At 34.2% G+C, this 20,042-nt stretch overlaps 1 protein-coding gene across 1 annotated transcript in view; it reads right to left on the reverse strand.

Moving 5' to 3' along the window:
- LOC140434626 (phosphatidylinositol-binding clathrin assembly protein LAP-like) overlaps window positions 1-20,042 on the reverse strand; it is a 128,778-nt gene that overhangs the window by 48,290 nt on the left and 60,446 nt on the right. Inside the window, exon 3 of the mRNA XM_072523022.1 lies at window positions 12,925-13,000. Coding sequence (XP_072379123.1) covers window positions 12,925-13,000 — 76 coding nt within the window. The remainder of the gene's footprint in view (window positions 1-12,924; window positions 13,001-20,042) is intronic.

Genomic DNA, 20,042 nt, shown 5'->3' on the forward strand with positions numbered 1-20,042 from the left:
CATATGTGATTATACTTTTAAGTATGGTGTTGTATATGAGTTGTTTGTTCGCTTCAGATATTGTTTGGTCCCACAGAATGCCGTTCATCATGGATATGGCTTTTCTACCCTGTATGTTTCTGTCTTTTATAGCAGCATCGAGTGTTTCATCTTGAGTTATCTTCATACCCAGGTACTTGTATTCATGACAGTCTAATTTCTACCCCATCGTCTAATATAATGGACTGCTTTGTCCCTCCAATACGCATGGTTTCAGTTTTCTTAATGTTGACTTCGAGACCCCATTTGTTATATTCTTCCATTAGCTTCCGAGTCATGTAACTCAAGTCGTCATGATCCTGAGTAATCAGTATTTGGTCATCAGCGAAACATAAGGTGTACAGTGTAGTCTCGTCGTTGAGAGGGATTCCCATGCCATTACATTTTCTTTTCCACAGCTTGAGTGCTTGTTCCAGATAAATTTTGAAAAGGGTAGGCGAAATACAGCAACCCTGCGTCCTAGTCCTTTCGTGACCTTAAATCCCTCAGATATCCTTGATCCAGTTTTAATTTTTGCAGTCGTTCCATTATACAGACTTTGGACTGCTTTGATAAGACCATGCTTAATGTTGGTTTGCTGTAGGGTTGACCATAGTTTACTGAGGGGTACACTGTCATATGCTTTTTGTAAGTCTATGTACACCAGGTGAACTTCTTTATTGAAGGCTGTTTTTTTCTCAATAACTTGCGTAATAGAGTACAAGTGGTCTACTGTGGATCGCCCAGCTCTAAAACCAGCTTGCTCCTCTGCTTCGTAATCTCTATAGTCATTTTTGTTTGGTTCCATATTGGTTAAATACTTTTGTTTTGTATTGTGAGTATATTTTGATTTTAAAGATTTTTTTTATTTTTGCGTTCTACTTTTCTTTATTTTTCTCAGTTATCCCAAAATTTATATATGTAATACTTAACCTCATCTATATCTAATGTTCTACTCTAATAATTATGTTGTCTTGTGTATTACTATCATCTTCCTTTTACTATAGTTCATTTTAAGCCTTCAACTTGTAGCTTATTCTACTAGTTCTAGTATTTCATGTAATTTGTTAAATAAGACACATGTCATGCGAAGTAGTCCTAGGAGGACTAGAAGATATAGAAAAATTTGCGACCTTGATTGAAATGATGACAGAAATAATCAATCAAGAAGAATGAATTAAGATATAAAACTCATGATAGTGCGCAATATTAAGGGCACATTTTTGGATTTTTTTAATACCTTCCTAGGTATATGTCGACATGTCAACTGTATTCCACAATATCTTAATTACAAGTAAAATACCGCAACTGCAGGAACAGATCTATAGAAATTATATCGAATAGCCAGCTGACATTAAAGGTACTGGGAATCGAATCGAATTGACTTCAAGTTAGTTTAGAAGTATCTTCAGAATCTGATTCAGATCTGAAAAGTAACAAGAAAGTTTATTCTGGGTGCGTGGTAATACTGGTATTGAAGGGAACGAAATAGCAGACCTACTTGCCAAGGGAGAGGCACAAGAAACAATCATAGGCCCAGAACTGTTCTTTGACATGGCAAGAAGCACAGCCAAAAGAGCGATATTGGACTGAGTGGAACGGATGAAACGTAACCACTGGTACGAACAAATAGGTCTCAAACATTCGGCTTTTATACACGAATCTTCTAAGAAGAGATCCAAAAATTTACTAGATATGAACAGTAACGAGCTGCGAATTATCGTAGGTCTCCTAACACGATACTGACATCTCAGGGGGCACATGAATAAAATCTGACTGACAGAAAGTGCGAATAGCAGATTTTGTCAGGCTTAAGACGAGTGGGCGGAACACTTTCTGTGCAACTGCCCACTTAGAATAAGGTTCAATACATTTGAGAATTATCAACTCGAGTCCTACGACTTTGTAGAAGTGTCAGCAGAGACCATAAGGACTTTGTTAAAAAAACTGTGCTGAAAGGACAACTTTAACCCACGTATAGACCACAATAGACGTCTTAGGTCGATTGGAAGGGTGGTTAAGCGCCCACTCATATTAAACCTAACCTAAGATGCTGTAAGAACTTCATCATTTCATAATAATATGGGAATTACTACAATGTCCTAAAATAAATAGAAAAAAATACAATATAATTGTTACAAGTACTGAGATTACCATCATCTTCTTTTGGTGCCTATTTGTTTCGAATATTGGCGATCATTCTGGCTGTAATTATTTTATTAACTGATGCTTTAAATAGATTTGTTGTTGTGGAGAACCATTTTCTCAGGTTTTTTAACCATGATATTCTTCTCCCAATTCCTCGCTTTCCGAATACTTTGCCTTGAAGGATTATTTGCAGTAATCTGTATTTAGTGCCGTTTCTCATTATGTGTCCGAGATACTTCTCTTTCTTTCCCCATTCTTCGTAGTACAGTCTCGTTGGTTATCTTGTCCGTCCATGATATCCTTAGGATTCTTCTGAATAGCCACATCTCAAAGGCTTCAAGTTTTTTCTCATCGCTTCAGTGAGTGTCCTGAATTCAGTAGTATAATATTGAGAAGATATTACATCGTAGGGGCCTTACTTTTATCTCCAGCTTAAGGTTGTGGATTTTCAAGAGTTTGGCCATGTTGTTGAATGCACTCCTTTCTCTATTCTACATTTTAGTTCTTGTGAGTGATCCCATTGTTCGTATACTATTGTTCTAAGAGAGGTAAACTGTTTCATGCGGTCCAATGGTGTATTCTTGATAAGCTGTTGGACGTCTCTAATTTTATTTTTGCTGATGACCATAAATTTAGTTTTTGATATGTTTACTTGTAGTCCAAATCTTTCAATTACTTCATTTACTTTGTTTATTAGTTGCTGTAAACTGTTTAAACTGTCTGCAAAAATAACGGTGTCATCTGCACCGCGGATGTTGTTTAGGTGTTCTTCATTTAAAAGAATTCCATGTTCGCAATTTTTCAAGGCTTCACTAAATATTTCCTCTGAATATAGGTTGAATAATATAGGTGAAAGTATACATCCTTGTCTAAAGCCTCGCAGAATCTGGATCGCTTCCGTCTGTTCATCTCCAAGATTTGTTCTTATTGTGGCTGATTGGTTCCAGTATAAATTTTGTATTATACGCCGGTCTTTATCATCTATTTGGGCTTTTGTTAGAACATCCATCATTTTTCGGTGGTGAAATGTGTCAAATGCTTTTTGGCAGTCCACAAAGCAGGTGTAGATATTGCAAGTCATATCTCTGCATCTTTGGAATAATACCTGTAGACTAAACAGTGCATCTCTCGTACCTACGCCTTTTCTGAATCCAAACTGTGTGTCTTGTATTCTCTCTTCGCATAGCTTGTATATTTTGCGATGTATAATTTTAAGAAAAAGTTTTAGTGTATGGCTCATTAGACTTATTAGCCTATATTCTAAGCACTTTTTCGCTCCTGGTTTCTTTGGTAACGTAACTAGCCAATATTTTAGAATATTGCCTGTGTCATAGATATTATTGAAGATTTTAATTATTCTTAAAGATTCATCTAAGATTCATCATCAAGAAGTTTAAGAAATTCAGACTGTACTCCGTCTGGTCCTGAAGCTCTCCCTTCTTTTAGTGATATTATGGCTGCTCTGATTTCTGCCACTAGTATAGGTGGTCCTGTTTCCGTAGGTATTGGGGACTGGTTCTCCCTCTCATCAAAAAATAAATTTCGTATGTAATTTTTCCAGGTATTATGAATACTCTCTTTATCCATGATTACCTCTCCGTTGTCATTAACAAGTTTACTTACTCTTCTGTTTTTACATTTGCCTGTAGTTTTTCTTACCTTTTTATGCACGTTGAAGTCGTCGTATTTACTTTGTAGAATTTCGATTTCTTGGAATTTTTTCTCCAGTTCTTTCTGTTTGGCTTCTCTGATCTTTCTCTGTATATCTCATTGTAACGTTTTAGACATAGAGTTATTGTTCTTGTTTTTCCTTCTTTCTTCCATCAGGTGCAGAATCTCTGTTGTCATCCGTGTCTTATTCTTACCTTCTTCGTTCTTCATAAAATTGTCTTTAATGTCGTCTGTCGTTTTATTAAGGGATTCTATCTTCTCTTCTGTGATTTCCGTTGTATTATCGATTTCTTCCGTTGTATAACGAGTTAATTTGCAAAATATATTGAAATAACTGACTCCGTCATTGCCAGTCTCAAGCCCGGATAAGGAAGGAGGAGGGTGAATGGTTCAAAATTGTGTCTTGGTGACAGAACTCATTCCAAGTGAGTGCTGTCGATTAAAGCCAGGTAATGCCCGAGGCAAAAAAGTTGATGTTTCTAATAAATCCTACCCACGATGAGATGGGTAAAAGCGATTCTCCAGCGCGTTTAATCTGGAGCTCCTTGACTCAGGAATGGTAATCCCTACAGAAGAGGTGTCGGCCCTCAAGTCGGAGGTTATGCAGATGGCTAACAACCTGTTCATGTAAAAAGAGAGTTGTTGCGAAAGTTTAACAAAAGCATAAGTACAAGACGGATTTTACGGAGACGACTTACTCAGAACAAAAAGGATACGAATACAATTGTAAAGATAGGAACATGGAATGAGCAAATATTATTGAGAGCAAGAAAGATGCAAGAAATTAGATAAAAGGAAAACAGCGAAGGACAAAAAGGCGCATACTCTTTATATTTCATTGGCAGCTCAAGACAGGGAATGTAAGATATCCGATTTATACTAAACAAAAAGAGAAGAAGAACCTTGTTAGAATTTGACCCAGTGAACGAACGACTATGTAGAATACGTTTGAAAGGCAAATTCAGTATCATAAAAATCATAAATGCGTATGCACCCACTGAAGAAATTGAAGAGGATATTACAGATTTTTTTCTATGATCTGATCCAACGGGGATGCATTGATTGATTTCAAACAAGCCTTTGACACTTCAAACAGAAAAAACTATATAAAATCCTAGTGCCTATGGTGTAAGACAAGGAGACAAACGCTCTTATTTAACCTATTGCTGCATGCAGCAATATCCAAAGTTGACATCCTCAGGAACCTTATAACACAGGACAAACAAATAGCTGCATATGCGGATGATGTCATGATACTTAGTCGTAATGAGACAGCATTAAAGTAGACTTTCGAATATCTTAAGAAAGCGACACGAGATGTAAGATAGAGAATAAATAAGAATAAATCCAAATATATGTTTACGTTAAGGGCAAGACGAAACAATAAAAATTTGTTCCAAATATGTTTAAAAAGGTAGCAGAATTCACATACTTAGGATCCCTAGTAACCGAAAGTAGTGATGTAAGTGCAGAAATAAAGAACAAAATAAACAAAGGAAAGAATCAATATTACGCAAATAAAAAACTGCTATCCTCTAAAATACTAGGGCACAATTCAAAGATTCATTTGTACAACTAATAAGATCCAATGTGGCCTATGGTCGTGCAGCATGGACCCTGCTGACCAAGTGCTCGAGAATATTTTTGGGCCCGTCCGGCAGCAGAATGGGGTCTACAGAATCAGCATGGACTTTGAGAACGACGAGTTAATTAAACACGTCGATATAGTAAAGTTTGTTAAATCTCATAGAATTCGTTAGCTTAGACACTTCGAATTCGGAATGGAAGAATTACAAAAAATATCGAATGGAGGTTGGCCTGAAATAGACCATGAGGCCGCCCTAGAAATCGTTTGTTAAAGAGTGTTGAGAATGATCTAAGGATTATGGGAGTTTGGAATTGGAGAAGAGTTGCCAATGACAGAAGGTAATGGAATGCAATTGTTGAACAGGCCAAAACTCACATAAGGTAATGCTGGCATACTGTAAAAAATGAACAGTTTTCGTGCCGCTGTCGCTTATAAACATCAGATGATGACTTGCGTAAGTGCTGCCGTCGGTTATAATAACCGTTTTAGTTACATTGATAGTTTAAACGGTATCACGCTAAGCGTATTTAAATTAGAGCGGCATCGAATGTGTTAACTAAGGAATTAATTACGAAATGTTTATATTTAAGAATACAATGGCGGTGGTGTTAATTTATATTTCTTACGATCAAAGTTATTTCGTTTTTAATTAAACCAGCTCCCTTTTTAATTTTACTTGTGTACAAGTAAAGTAGATACCATTAAAACAATAACTGTTATTTGACATGTGTTAGTTTTGCCTGCGTTAAAGTGTAACATTGTAACGTTGATCCAGAAATGTAGTTTGTAATTTCGAAATAAGATCATTTTAATTGTAATTATTCCATATACTTTAATTAATGACATCGATATAAAAAACCATCCAGTAATCATTAGAATTATTCAAATCTATAAATAAATAATTAATTTTTAAATTTGGAAATGATTTATAAATCAAATAACGTATTATTTGAAAAAATTTCACATGTGTATAATTTTTAACGCTTTATGTAAATTCCCATTTTGTTTATTGTGTTGTTTGGAATATTTATTGCAAAGAGATATTAGATCTAGTAGTAGAGATAGCAATCTTAAATTTAGTTAATAAAATATACTGATCGTCGCAGTAAGTTAAGAATGTTACTAGTAGTCCAAAATAAAAAATTGTATTGTATTAGGTATCAAATTCGGACCTTTTCCAAATCAAAATTTCGATAAAAAGCAAATATTTTTATGAAAGGATTGAGTAAATTTTACGGAACAATTATTTAAACATTGAGTAGAAGTTTTTACTTTTTTTTCTTGAAAGTTTAAAAAAGCATTTTAGACTTTCTAAATACACAAAGTAAAGTTGTGAAGTAAACAAATTTGTTTAAATAATTGAAAAAACCATTGAAATTTAAGATTGCCATTAGAATAAACAAAAACTATATAAATATTCCACAAAATTTGGTGAAAAAATTTTAATTAGTGTGCGAGTTATAAATGCGGTTGTTATCGTTATATTTAGGACTCTATAAGGGCTATATATTTTTTTTCGTTTAGACTTATACTAGCGGACCAACTCGACATCGAGTTTTTTAAATGAAATTTTTATTTTGCGAGAAAAATTAAGAGATCAATACAAACAATATAAGCAAGAATATACATAACATTCATCAATAATAATGCAAGTAAAAAGTGTATTAAATATCACGAAATATTTCGTCGAAAACAATTTTTTTTGTTACAATGTTATCATTTAGCAGTTAATTTTGCATGCTGATCACGAATCCGGTGTCAGATTTGCTCTATCTTGACGTTTTATGCGCGTTTCGGGTCACTTCAGGTGTCGGAATGCAACCGGAAGTACATATTTAGATTCGTCTCGACGAGACCTTTCGAACCGTATATACATTGTGGGGTCTAAAACTTAAAGTAAATTTTAATTTCCGGTCATCTCAAAACCGGAAGTGAATTTTTGTACCAAAAGTATATCTTGACAATCTCATAGGTAATACTAATAATATTCCGAAAAAATATTTTAATTATCTAATATGGTTTTTGAGTAAAGTGGTGGACAAGAAAAGGGCTTAGCGTTTTAGTATATAAGATGACAATCTCATACGTAATACTAATAATATTCCGAAAAAATATTTTAATTATCTAATATGGTTTTTGAGTAAAGTGGTGGACAAGAAAAGGGCTTAGGTTTTAGTATATAAGATTTGCAGGATGTGTAATAGTTCTGTTTTGAAATTCATTTTGTTGGTAATTTTTCACGAATTAAAAAAAAAGTTGTTACAATATCATTTTTAATCGAGACAGCCATTTATTTTTTAATTCATTATTTGTTTACTTATTAACATTAAGACTTTAAACTCCGATAATAAATCAGTTAGCACTTTAACGTACCAATCACCATTGCAGACAAGTTAATTTTTTTACGTTAAATACCTTCTAAAAGGAATCTCCAATATGGAAAGTGGTGGGGTAATCAGCTAGTAACGATAAAAAGGTGAAAATGAAGACTTGAAATCGAAAGAACTTGAAACTTTTACGATATCTCAGGTAATAATTATCAGTTTATTTATATTTTAGCAAGTACATATCCAAAAATCTTATATTCTGGACACTGAGTTACATCAAAACCATTAACCAACTTTACACCACATACCCAGTTGCTCTCTTAATTAAAAAAACTAGTTACTTTATATGTGTAACATTCTAAAACTAGTGAAACTGCAAATGAAGTGAGAAAAAATGTTGTGCTGAATGATTTAAAATGGGGTTTAAATGGGATAGAGATGCGCAAAATATGACGCTGTATTCTGTTAGCGTCACTAGCCTCTTCTACTCAATTCCGACTCTCACCTTCACGCGGTAAACCCCGATAACCCTGAGCAACTCTGTGGAAGATTGTGGCAACCAACCCCAATGGGAAGCAGAGTCAGGGCAAACAAGAGTGGGAGAAATGGTCCTTTAAAGATTAGGGAGTTGGGAAAAAGGTTAACGACTTCTTCCCTTAAAAAAACTTATTGTTATGAAAGCACAAAGAAGAAAAGCCGGACTGTTTAATTCACGACAACCTAGCAGACGACAAATCCATTTACGTTCCATCTGCACATGGAACGTACGAACTTTTTATGCCCCAGGCGCTCTTAAATTGGTAACACAAGAACTGGATAAAATGAAAGTCGATGTAATAGCGATTCCAGAGATGAGATGGACTGGTTCAGGAATTATCGAGAAAAAAAAACTACAATATAATAGTATAGCGGACATATCACCCGACACGAGTTTGGCAGTGGTTGTCTAGTCAGTAAAAAAAGCAAAGCAATTAGTCGTTAACTTTAAAGCCATAAACAACAGAATATGTTATCTACATATTAAAGGAAAATTCTTTAACTATAGCTTACTTAGTGTACACGCGCCCACGGAAGAAAAGGAAGACGATGAAAAAGATAATTCTACGACACCTTAGATAAAGAATATGATCGATGTACACGTCATGACGTGAAAATAATTGCTGGGGACCTTAATGCAAAAATTGGCAAAGAGCAATTTTTCCAGCCAACTATAGAGTGAGATCTTGCCTGAAGAGTCAAATGATAATGGGTTGTGACTAATAAAGTTTGCAAGCACCAAAAACATGATAGTAGGAGGAACAATATTTCCCCATACAATAATACACAAAGGAACATGGAAATCACCTGACAACGAAACCGTTAACCAGATAGATCACATCCTAATAGATGCAAGGCATTCTTCCGACCTCATGGATGTCAGAAACTACCGAGGTCCAAACATAGATAGTGACCACTTTCTTGTAATGGCAAAAATCAGATGAAGAATTTCAAATCTAAAGAAGGATGTGGTAAATTATCTCTCATAAACACGCCACAAAAATTTGGTATTTTTAATTGTTTATCAAATTTATTCAAGTCCACGTTGGTTAAAGGTCTATTAGGTAGCTTCAGCGGGAGTTTTTTAACTTTTTCAAGTATAATCCAAAGCCACCTTTAGCGTTTTTTCGAAGGTATAATCCTTTACCTAGATGTTCCATTGCTTTATTATGACGTTTATCATCTTCTAGCTTTTTTGAGCATTCTTGGAATCAATTACAGTCTTCGCGATTGCGCTCACACCCCCAGCCAAACTACCAAGAGCTGATAGACCTGCAAAGATTGGGATTAAAGGTAAAATACCACCAGATTTTGGTTCGAATGGAACTATTCTTGGAACTCGTACATTTCTCTTCCCACCTACATTCTTAACGGCCGTTCTAGCTGCTGCAAGTGCAATTAAGGCTAATTTACGCAAATTTGGCGACGGAGGAGTACGTTTCAACGTTTTAATAATTGGTTGTAGCACATGTCGCTTAAACGAACCAACACCTTTACCATGTTTCATACCCATACCCAGTTTTCGTTTGTAAACATATGAAACAAGACAGAGTTAATATTAATAATCTGCGTATTGAAAACGTTGTGAGAGAGTATCGGAAACAAATGGATGAGGAAATAGAGAGCCTGGAAGCGGGGGAAAATGTGTAGGTATTGTAGACAAAATGTAGAAATATAGTAACTGAGAAGGCATCGGAAATATTGGAGAAAACCAAACCAGTTAGACACAATGAATGGTTTGACGAGGAGTGCCAAGAGAGTTGAGATCGACTTAGGGATACTAGAGATCAGAAGATGAGAAACCGAACAGAATGGCGACTAATCTTAAAGCAGGCCAGGATCCACATAGGATTGTCGAGCCAAATATATAAATATATAAAAAGATCAGTTAAGACGTGGAAATTCAAAATATCCAGCAGAGCTAATCACGGTGTTAGGGACGTTAGCGTGGACGTACCAACATAATTGGTCGCACTAACCTATCTTCATGTAACGATCTGCAATATTCCAATCAGTGTTAGCATATACGGTATTCGCCAAAATGAACCCACCGAAAAATTTCGGCGAGGTGGCGGGGGGGCGGTTAACAGTTTTTACCAAGGTGGCCCCCCAGTAAAAGTGTAATGAAAGCAATCGTTAAGAAATTTGTGTGTTGTGTCAGCGGAAGGGCTCTTCCGGTCGTCTAAAAACAGTTCTTAGCGACAATAGTTAAGTACGCGTTCTCGAGCAGATCTTACAGTCTCCGCAACGAAATCTTCGACATACTGCGTATAAACTGAATATTAGTAAAACGTTGTAATAGTGTACATCGCCAGCTATCGCCGCCGGCTTATCTCCGCTCTGTACGCACGTACTCACACCGCTAAATTGCACGTCCATTGATGAGCGCTTTATACCGGCAACGGCATAAAACAACGTACGCCGCAAGAGAGAATAGAGTTCCTGATTTCGCCAGAGTGCCGATCAGATGGGAACTCCACCGGGCCTTTGGGTGTTAACCAAAAGCCTCCGGAGTTATATGAGAGTGTTGATCTGGGAACAACTCCACTGGCCCTAGAGTGTTGACTGAAGGCTAACCGCTTCTGCTAGAGTGTTGATCTGGTGGCAGTTCCGAACCAGTCTTAGGAGTGTTGATGTGAGACGTAACCTCTCCGTGTCCTTTCGGTACCCTTTATTTTGGCGAATACTGTACTTGTAAGACTGTCCAAATTATCAATTAGAAAGACAAATCAATCAAATAAGTAAATCTGTAAGTAAAATCTTACCGAACATTGTAAAATAGAACAATTAATAAAATATTTTAAATACGTTCACATGTCTATAGTAACTCTAAGGTTGATATTTGTAAAATAAAAAATATACTCAATAACATTAGAAGTGTTACACCCAGAAGGAATAATTTCTTGAACTTAATTTTTTGGCAACATGGTAGATTTACATCAAGAATGAAACGATAACGTTGTCAAGAATTTTTATTAACAAGTAATAAAAAAAAATGAAAAATGTATTGGCGACCCCGTAGCTGAATACACTCCTGTATACGTCTAGGCATTGACAAAATGTGATGATTGATGTCTGCTTGTGGCACCTCGTTCCAAGCAACTTAAACTTCATGTATTAACTGTGCCAGAGTCTGTGGAGGATGGTGCAAAGTGGACAGTCTCCTTCCCATCACATCCCATACATTTTGATAGAATTTAAATCAGGAGCACGGGGCGGCCACGGCAAAACATTAACGCCAGCTTCTTGGAGAAAGTCCATAGTTTGACGAGCAATATAGGAACGCGCGTTGTCTTGCTGATAAAGGACGTCTTGACGGCCGTTGAGATAAGGCAGTAAAGTGGTTTTTAAGATGTCATCAACATAACGCGCAGCTGTCATATTGCCTCGAATGAACACAAGTGGTGATCGGCTACCATAGACAATAGCTCCCCAAACCATTACTCCAACTGTCCTATGTACATGCCTCTTAATAGCAAACCCGAGATCTCGTCGCTCTCCACGGCGGCGTCTTATCATCTACGACCATCATCCATTCCTAAACAGAATCGTGATTCATCGCTGAATGCTACATTACGCCATTCTCTGCACCAATTCAAATATTGATGACAGTGGTCCACAGTCAAAGGAAGCACTAGTCGTGGGCGGATACACATACTAACAGGTCTACCTACTACTCCAAACCATTGGTCAGCAATTTCACGAGTAGTAGCAAAACAGTCTCACAGAGCCAGTGATCTAAAGCGCCTATCTTGAAGCTCTGTGATATGCCTCGGTTGACCAGTTGGTCTTATTCGTGTTCCTCTACCTTCGTTTGTCCACACACGACAGACACGCATAACCGTCATTGCCGTACAATTAACACGACGGCCAATTTCGCGATACGACAAACCCATATCTCTATACGCAACCATTCTACCCGTTAAAATCGTTAACAAGGTGGTAATTTTGGTGTCTTCGAACTTGAGGCATTTTCTTACATTGAATTCAATTAGACTGAGGAATAATAACTAAAAATTTCTGTATGAATCGGTTTTAACAAATCGGTCTCTTCACAAAAAAATTTAAAGATAAAACTTTATTTTTACAAAAAGTAGAAAAGATAAAACATTGGTATTGTTATCATAGCATGATTTAAATATAGTCATTCTGTTGCCAAAAAATTAAGTTCAAGAAATTATTCCTTCTGGGTGTAACACTTCTAATGTCACTGAGTATATGTAGATGAACCACACTCTGAAACTCCTAACTCAAGATACCTGCTGCCTCAACTTTAAGTGCAAATCAGCCAACATGTACTTATAATTTAGTGGAAAGTATGCAGACATCGCCAAGGAATTATGAAAACACCTGGATGACATATCACCAATTAAAAAATATGTTATTTGATTTTGAACATGAATGATTCCTCCATTTTTTAAGAAAATTTTTGAGTTTTTATATTTGCGGCTCAATATATGAATGCTGTTATTTATTTCAAAATAATTAATTATTTCCCATTGATATTTGAAAATTTATTTTGTGTATACACTTTCAACATGCCTAACTTTTGACGAGCAGCTTATTACTTTTTATTGGTCTATCAGCCGTCGATTGGTTTATTAAGTAATAGCAATAACCTACTAGTGTATTTACCTTGAAGTCCCCCTTTATCTAAGAAGTTGCTAAGTTGAAATGTACTGTTACTGGATGCTAGGTACTGAGTAAATCTCTAAAACAAAAAAAAACTAAATTAAAATATGCGTACAGAATTATAAATTGAGGTTGTATTAATAATTATATTTTAAATTAATGAAAGTTTGTACAATATTAAGATTTCCAACTAATCTACAATAAAACTCAACACAATATTGTAAACATCTGACATGTTACTATACAGTACGATCAAGTACAAAAGCCATGTTGAATGACTCAATAAAAGCGCCGTTCTATTAATCAATAGAAAAAAATTGTAATTGTACAGAATTATAATGTATTATATACGCTGAAGGATCAAAAATGCTAATGAGATAGTGAATCATAAACATGCACACAACGTAAAGTTCATGTAAAGAATTTATTTACTATAAAAGTACCTACTCAATCTAAATTATTAATACAATACAAATTTAAGATAGAGATGAAATGTTGAAAAAGGAACTTTTAAAAATAGCTTCAGATCACAAGTTGCAATTTAAGGCCGTTCCTCGCGATTCTGGGCATAGCTAAATTCCAATGTAAAAGTTTATATCAAATAACGCAAAAACTATGGCAGATATTGAGATGATTCTTTTTTTATATGAAAGGTCTTAAAAAGTTCTAGTGCACTATTTGGTTGTAAATTAATAAATTGTTTAAACAATATTTTTTTTTCAAATATTTTTGGTTAAAATAAACGTAAAAATTTTTTTTTGAAATAGGGCACTACAGAATTTGACCCACTTTTCGAATCTGTTTTTATTTTTAACATAAAGTGTAACACAAAGCAGCTACTTGATATAAACTTTTTAAAAAATCTCAAAGTTCTGCTAAATGTTACTCTCTCTCGGTCTGTACAGGCTGTCTTTGTCGATAGCTTCTGTTCTGGATTCTCGCCGACAGGTAGGTAAGAAATATAGACTCTCTCATAAATAATGTTGAATAACATTATTAGGGCTTATTAAAGAGTAATACCCAAATATTTTGCAGTATTTCAATATGGAATTTGATTATTTATATTTATTGGACAATACCCAAATATTTTGCAGTATTTGAATATGGAATTTGATTATTTATAGTTATTGGAATATTTATTTTAAACGTTTTTGTTAATAAAGTTTACATAATACATATATGAAGTTTGTGTCGTCACTTGCTTGTCTAGTCATATTAGTCCAAGGTAATAAGGATTTTCTCGTGACACTCAATAATCCAGGTAGCTGACAACTTTTTTAGTTATTGTAGACCTATAAGAAGAAAACCTATCTGTTTCCTGCCTAAAGTTCGGAGCCGTTTTTTAATGATTAACAATTTAATGCAAAAAACGCGATTTTTTCTATTTTTTGCACTCCATTAGAAAGCTAAATAATTGACATAAAATTACAAAATTTTACTTTTTAGAATATTGACAAAGCTTCAAAATGCCGATTTTTGAAAGTTGAAAAGTCAATTTGTTGCTTCGCAAACTGCAAAATAAGTGACAACTGATATTTGTTAAAAACTTTTAGTAAACTTAAACTTTAAACTTTAGAGTTCCACCCAAAGTTGGGTATTGGGGTACTTAACAAACCCTCAAAATTTGGGACCGATATATTAATTAGTTTAAAAGTTATTGTATTTGTTTATCTCAGAGACCTTTTTTTACAATAACAACAGAGATAGAAAATAATAAAGATAGGGTAATTCTGTGGGTGACAAATGAAAGCAAAAGACTTATACTATCAATATGCATTAAAAAAAAAAATAAAAGAATAATTTATTATAGTCAAAAATCCTGATGTCAAATTTTTGAAATTATGTAGTTTATAAACATTTAGAACAACTTTAAAAACATTGTCCCTAGAAAAAATCTTTTTTTACATTCGAAAAGATAGTATTTTCACCCATATTTTCAAATAAAAAAATTTGGCCTAGGTTAATTTGGGCCAAAGTTAGCCATGTTTTTTTGTTAATTCACAGCTAATTTGATTATGATAATTAAGGAACCTTATTGACGCCATGTTAAAGAATGGGATTTGTATTTTTTGTTAAAAAATTTGCACAAACATTGTACCTTTACAGGACCCTCTACGAATTTTCAAAAATGTAGTTCAAATAGTGACTAGGAAGAACCCACAAATCCATGGCGTTTAAATACCGAACAAACAATTTTAAACTAATAAAATTTTCTATATCTCCGGATCTAATTAATGGATTTTGATCACTCTTTTTTTAATTTGTATGTAATTTCTACGTACATTACAAATATGTAATTTGTTTATATATTAATTAATTAATAAATAGTCTAGTTTGTTTAAACAATTCGTGAAAAAATAATCATAGAAAAAATCGCGTTTTTTGCATTAAATTGTTAATAATTAAAAAACGGCTCCAAATGCTTCTCTGAAAATTTAATATAATTTTGAAAAAGTTTCTTAACATAAAAACAATTGAATTTATAAATAAATTTGAATAGTGACAATTACAATTAAGCCTTAATGTCATAAATACCAACTTAAAATTTTTATTTTTGACAATTATATTGCCAAAAATAAAATTTTGTATAAAAATGCTTTTTTGTTTAGTAACAAAAAAGAAGAAGATTTATTCACCATTGATAGATGCCTGAAAAAATGTAACAAATACATGGAAAATTAAATCGAAATGTGATATTTTACTGGTTTCATATATAAACTACATAGAAATAATATAATTATAAATTTTGCTTAGATTTTGAATTTCTTACCTTTTGTTTAAATTATGGGATCTAGTCTTTCACCCATTCTAAGTAGCTATGTCATGGATGATGTTATCAGTGATTGTATCAACAATTGCACTTTTTTCGTTACTTTTATTAAAAGATATGTAGATGATTTAGTTTTGGCACTTCCTACTTATTCCACTGGAATAAGCTTGACCGTTCAACTGGTAATTTCAAAAATAATTTCAAAATAATACTCATTATTTTGTCTAATTACTTATTTAGTTGTCAAAACAGATACATTATTACCTAAAGAAGTGAAAGTGGTTCAATTTAGAAATTATAGAGTAAATAATAAATATTTGAAAACTGATGCACATATTCCTCCCGCGATTTGGGCTTCAAGTACTAATTTTATAAATCGCACTATTAATACACATGAATGTTTTTATTCGCCACATCTCAACATTTTACATTTCAGAATATTTATCATCAAACTGTAATTCTACGTTAAAAGCCAATTTGTCAGTAAAAAAGTAACAAAAAAAACAAAAGAAAATATAAGACATAAAAAAACGAATTCGGCAATACTGTGACCTCAAAATATCTTGTTATACATACCTGTATGTACCTTTGCTAAGTTGTGAATTAATTATTTAATAAATAATATTACTCTGGTATACTCCTATTATTCTAATTACACCATAACCGTACTGAATAGAAGACCTCCCGCTCGCTTTATTGTATAGACCCAAGACTTTTCACTACAGGGGGTGGGTGTCCGGTTGTAAGTAGGTAAAAAGCCCAACTTTAGTACAAGATGACGTTTAGACTATTCTTCGTGAATGGATTTTGCTTTTGTAAAGAAAGATATTTTTGAAATAGATATCGCACTGAATTTTACCGTTAGGATTTTCGAGGATAAGCCTTAAAAAAGTACTGATGAAATAGCAAAGGATTATTAAAGTATTTATTTAGTTTATTACCATGTTACTGTGACAAATAATGTCGGAGTTGATACGGGCAGAAATAAAAGGCTAGCAACATTTAAAAGATGTTTGTGAACCTGGAAGCATTGCTTGACGCCGATAACCGCAGAAAAATAAGGAACTGCTGTAAATTATAAATAGCTAAAGTGTTTGGGCCGCGTGGTAGAGATAATATGTACCTTCCTTTTGAACACCAGACATAAACTGGAGATTTTTTCAAGCAACTGGTCCTCACAAGGAGTCAACCCTCACTTATGACTCCACGCTCCACTCTAATAACTACATCAGCCTGTAGGTCAAACTAACTGAGGGTAGCCAGATATGGTGAGAAAATTGAGTAGCGGCAGCTGGCTGCATGAAACGGCAGAATGGAATATACAGAAAGTACGTTGGATTGCGGTACGGAAAGAAAGAAAAAACTACTAGTTCCCCTCAAAAAAAAACAATTATAGCAAAAGCAATAAAAGGAAAAAATCCATAGTCCGTACCGGAACTTAATGGATAGGGGGGCAGCGCTACGAATACCCATGGGGTCAAAAGCAAAAGTAACAAAAACCGACTGTGACAGATTAACAAAGAGCGGAAAATCCCAAGTATATACTTATACTTTTTACCATTCTGGATACCGACGTCCAGCCATTATGGTATTGGTATTATGCTAGATCCTAGAACAGATCGCTCGGTCATCAACTTCGAGCCACTTTTTTACAAGGCAATGATGATGCAAAGCAAGATAGCACCGAAGACTTTAAATATCAGTCAAGTTTATGATGTCCAACAGGTGATGAATCAGAGACCAAAACTACAATAACTGAAGAGAGCATGTAGCACACTCGGAGTCTGCTTAAAAGTGCAATTTCGGATGCACTGGAATGTAAAACTAAATATAACAAAAAATAAGATAAATCATGAATGACTCAAGAAATATTAGATTTATTAGAACAGCGGCGAAAACTTAAAAACAAGCAAAACAAACAAAATTTGTGAGAACAAAAATTAGAAATGTTGAAGAAGTACGCATGATGGAGACCAAGGAAATCGAGGAAACATATTCAAAAGTAGTAGATCAAGACAGTAAGACATTCCTTGATACACGATAGATGCAAGAAGTATGGACAATCTATATTTCAGATCTTTTTGATGACGAAGATATCCGTTTTCGTAACCAATGGCGCCAAGTATAATGATTTCAGAAATATAAATGACTATGAAGATATTAAAAAACGGCCAAGCAGCTGGATCAGATTTTTGTTAAGATTTCTTAAAATTTATAAAGAAAGAAAAATTCTGGCCCAACTATTTAACAATACTTATAATAGTAAATATATTCCTCAAGATTGGATAAAAGCTACATTTATTATTTCTAAGAAATCAAGTACAAAAAATGTTATGAATTTCGATGGATCAGTTTAATGAGTTTGGTATTAAAGCTTTTTACTTCTTAATACGAGGGTTGTCTTTTTAGTTCTGCATATAGCCATAAAGATAAAAAATATATAGACTTTAAAGCACTTTATTGCTTTTTAAAATTTGTCCCACCAAGATCGATACACTTTGGCATACATTCAAACCAATTGGTAAAACAGCTATTCCAGTCTTCAGTTGACACCTGCAAAATCACTGTTTTAAAGGCATTGATGGCTTCTTCTGGTGACTGGAATCGCTGCCCACGTATTGAATCCTTGATCTTTGGGAACGTGAAGAGGTCGTTTGGACTTAGATCAGGGCTATACGGTGAATAGTTTAACAATTCGTAACACCTAGTTCGTCATGTAGGATCTTTTGGCGCGAGGTCTTTGAAATGCCCAAAGATGCCTCTCTCTTCCGGTATGTTACAAGGCGGTCATCCTTAATTAGCTGACGAACCGCATCAATGTTTTGCTGCGTGACTGCTGGTTTGGGTGGACCTGGCCTGGATTCGTCGCGAGACTGGAGCGACCTCATTGAAATTCGCAATACCAGCGGGAAATAGTTGACTGATGTGATGTTTCATTCCCAAGCACAGAAACCATTTCAGCGATACACTGCTGTTGGGATAATCCTCTCCGAAAATTGTAATAAAATTAGTGCTCGAAAATGTTCTCGGCTAAGATTCATTTTTCGACCGACTTTCTAATTTCAAAAATTCACTGTATCTACACGACTTATTGTATCGCAATGAAACTCTCGATTTGTGTCAACAAAATATTGAGGTTACATTTGTGTCGAAAGGTTTTATTGGTGGCGACCTCTAAACGGCTATATGCAAAACTAAAAAGACAAACCTCGTAATAATCCGTAAAATCTGAGTGAAAACTAAAGATTGTTTTCGAGTAGAAGCAATGGGAACTACATATATATGTTTCGTTTACGCTTTTATTCCAGCAGGTTATAGGCCAGCAAAAAGAAGTTTTATCTATGTTTCATACATTATACCAACGCATACGACTGTGTCAAACGTAGTTACCATGCTGAATTAGTATGAAATACGAGCAAGATCTGAGTAAACGAAAGATTAAAAACCTGATTACATTTCGGTTTCATATTATATAGCGACACTATGTATTGGTTGAAAGTTTTTCCATTTAGATTGTTGGATATGTTCGATTTAAAAACTGATTTTCCTCTGTTCAAATTTATTATGTTACAAAAATTATACACGGCAAGATTAAAGAAGAGACATTAAATATCACAAAATTAGAAGACAAATCTTGGCAAATATTTGTCCTTTTGTGAAATGGTAAATATTTTTGATTTATTGTAAACAAACATTTATTTTTATAATGTATTAAAAAGAATAAAAATGTTCGCGTATTTTCACACCAACAAATCAATGGAGTATTACTAAACAATATTACTAAAGAACCACTTGTTAGATAAGATTTAAATTTATACCTTTATAATTATTTTTATTGCAATTTCAAATTTGCTATTGCTTTTGTAATGTAATCGTTGAGTAATGAGCTATCAGACTTTATAATCGTGACATATAGAACTATATAGACTAAATTGCCATCTGTCGCATCCGAATATTTTACACCGAAAGAATAGAGATTGAAATTTTACGAAGATCTCCAAAAAGAAGTGGATAAGTACCGAAAAAAAAAACCGTAATAATCTTGGGAGAACGGAATAAGCACCGTAAATTTTCATGAATGTCCACTTAAGAATCTGGGTCTCCCCAAACGCTGAAACCTCTAATCAAATAGATCATATAATAGATACAAGGCACGATCAGTCGTCATGGATTGTAGAAATTTTCAGGGAACTAATACTGATTCAGATCATTACTTAGTAGTCATAAAACTTAGGGCGAGGTTATCCATTGCAAAAAATGATAAGACAGACAGTAAAGTTAAATACAGAATAGATACTTAAATGGGAATAAGCCACAATTAAAGGTTAAAGTACGTTTATTGACGTTACAA

Source organism: Diabrotica undecimpunctata, chromosome 2, assembly GCF_040954645.1.
Source record: "Diabrotica undecimpunctata isolate CICGRU chromosome 2, icDiaUnde3, whole genome shotgun sequence".
Classification (NCBI taxonomy): Eukaryota; Metazoa; Arthropoda; class Insecta; order Coleoptera; family Chrysomelidae; genus Diabrotica; species Diabrotica undecimpunctata.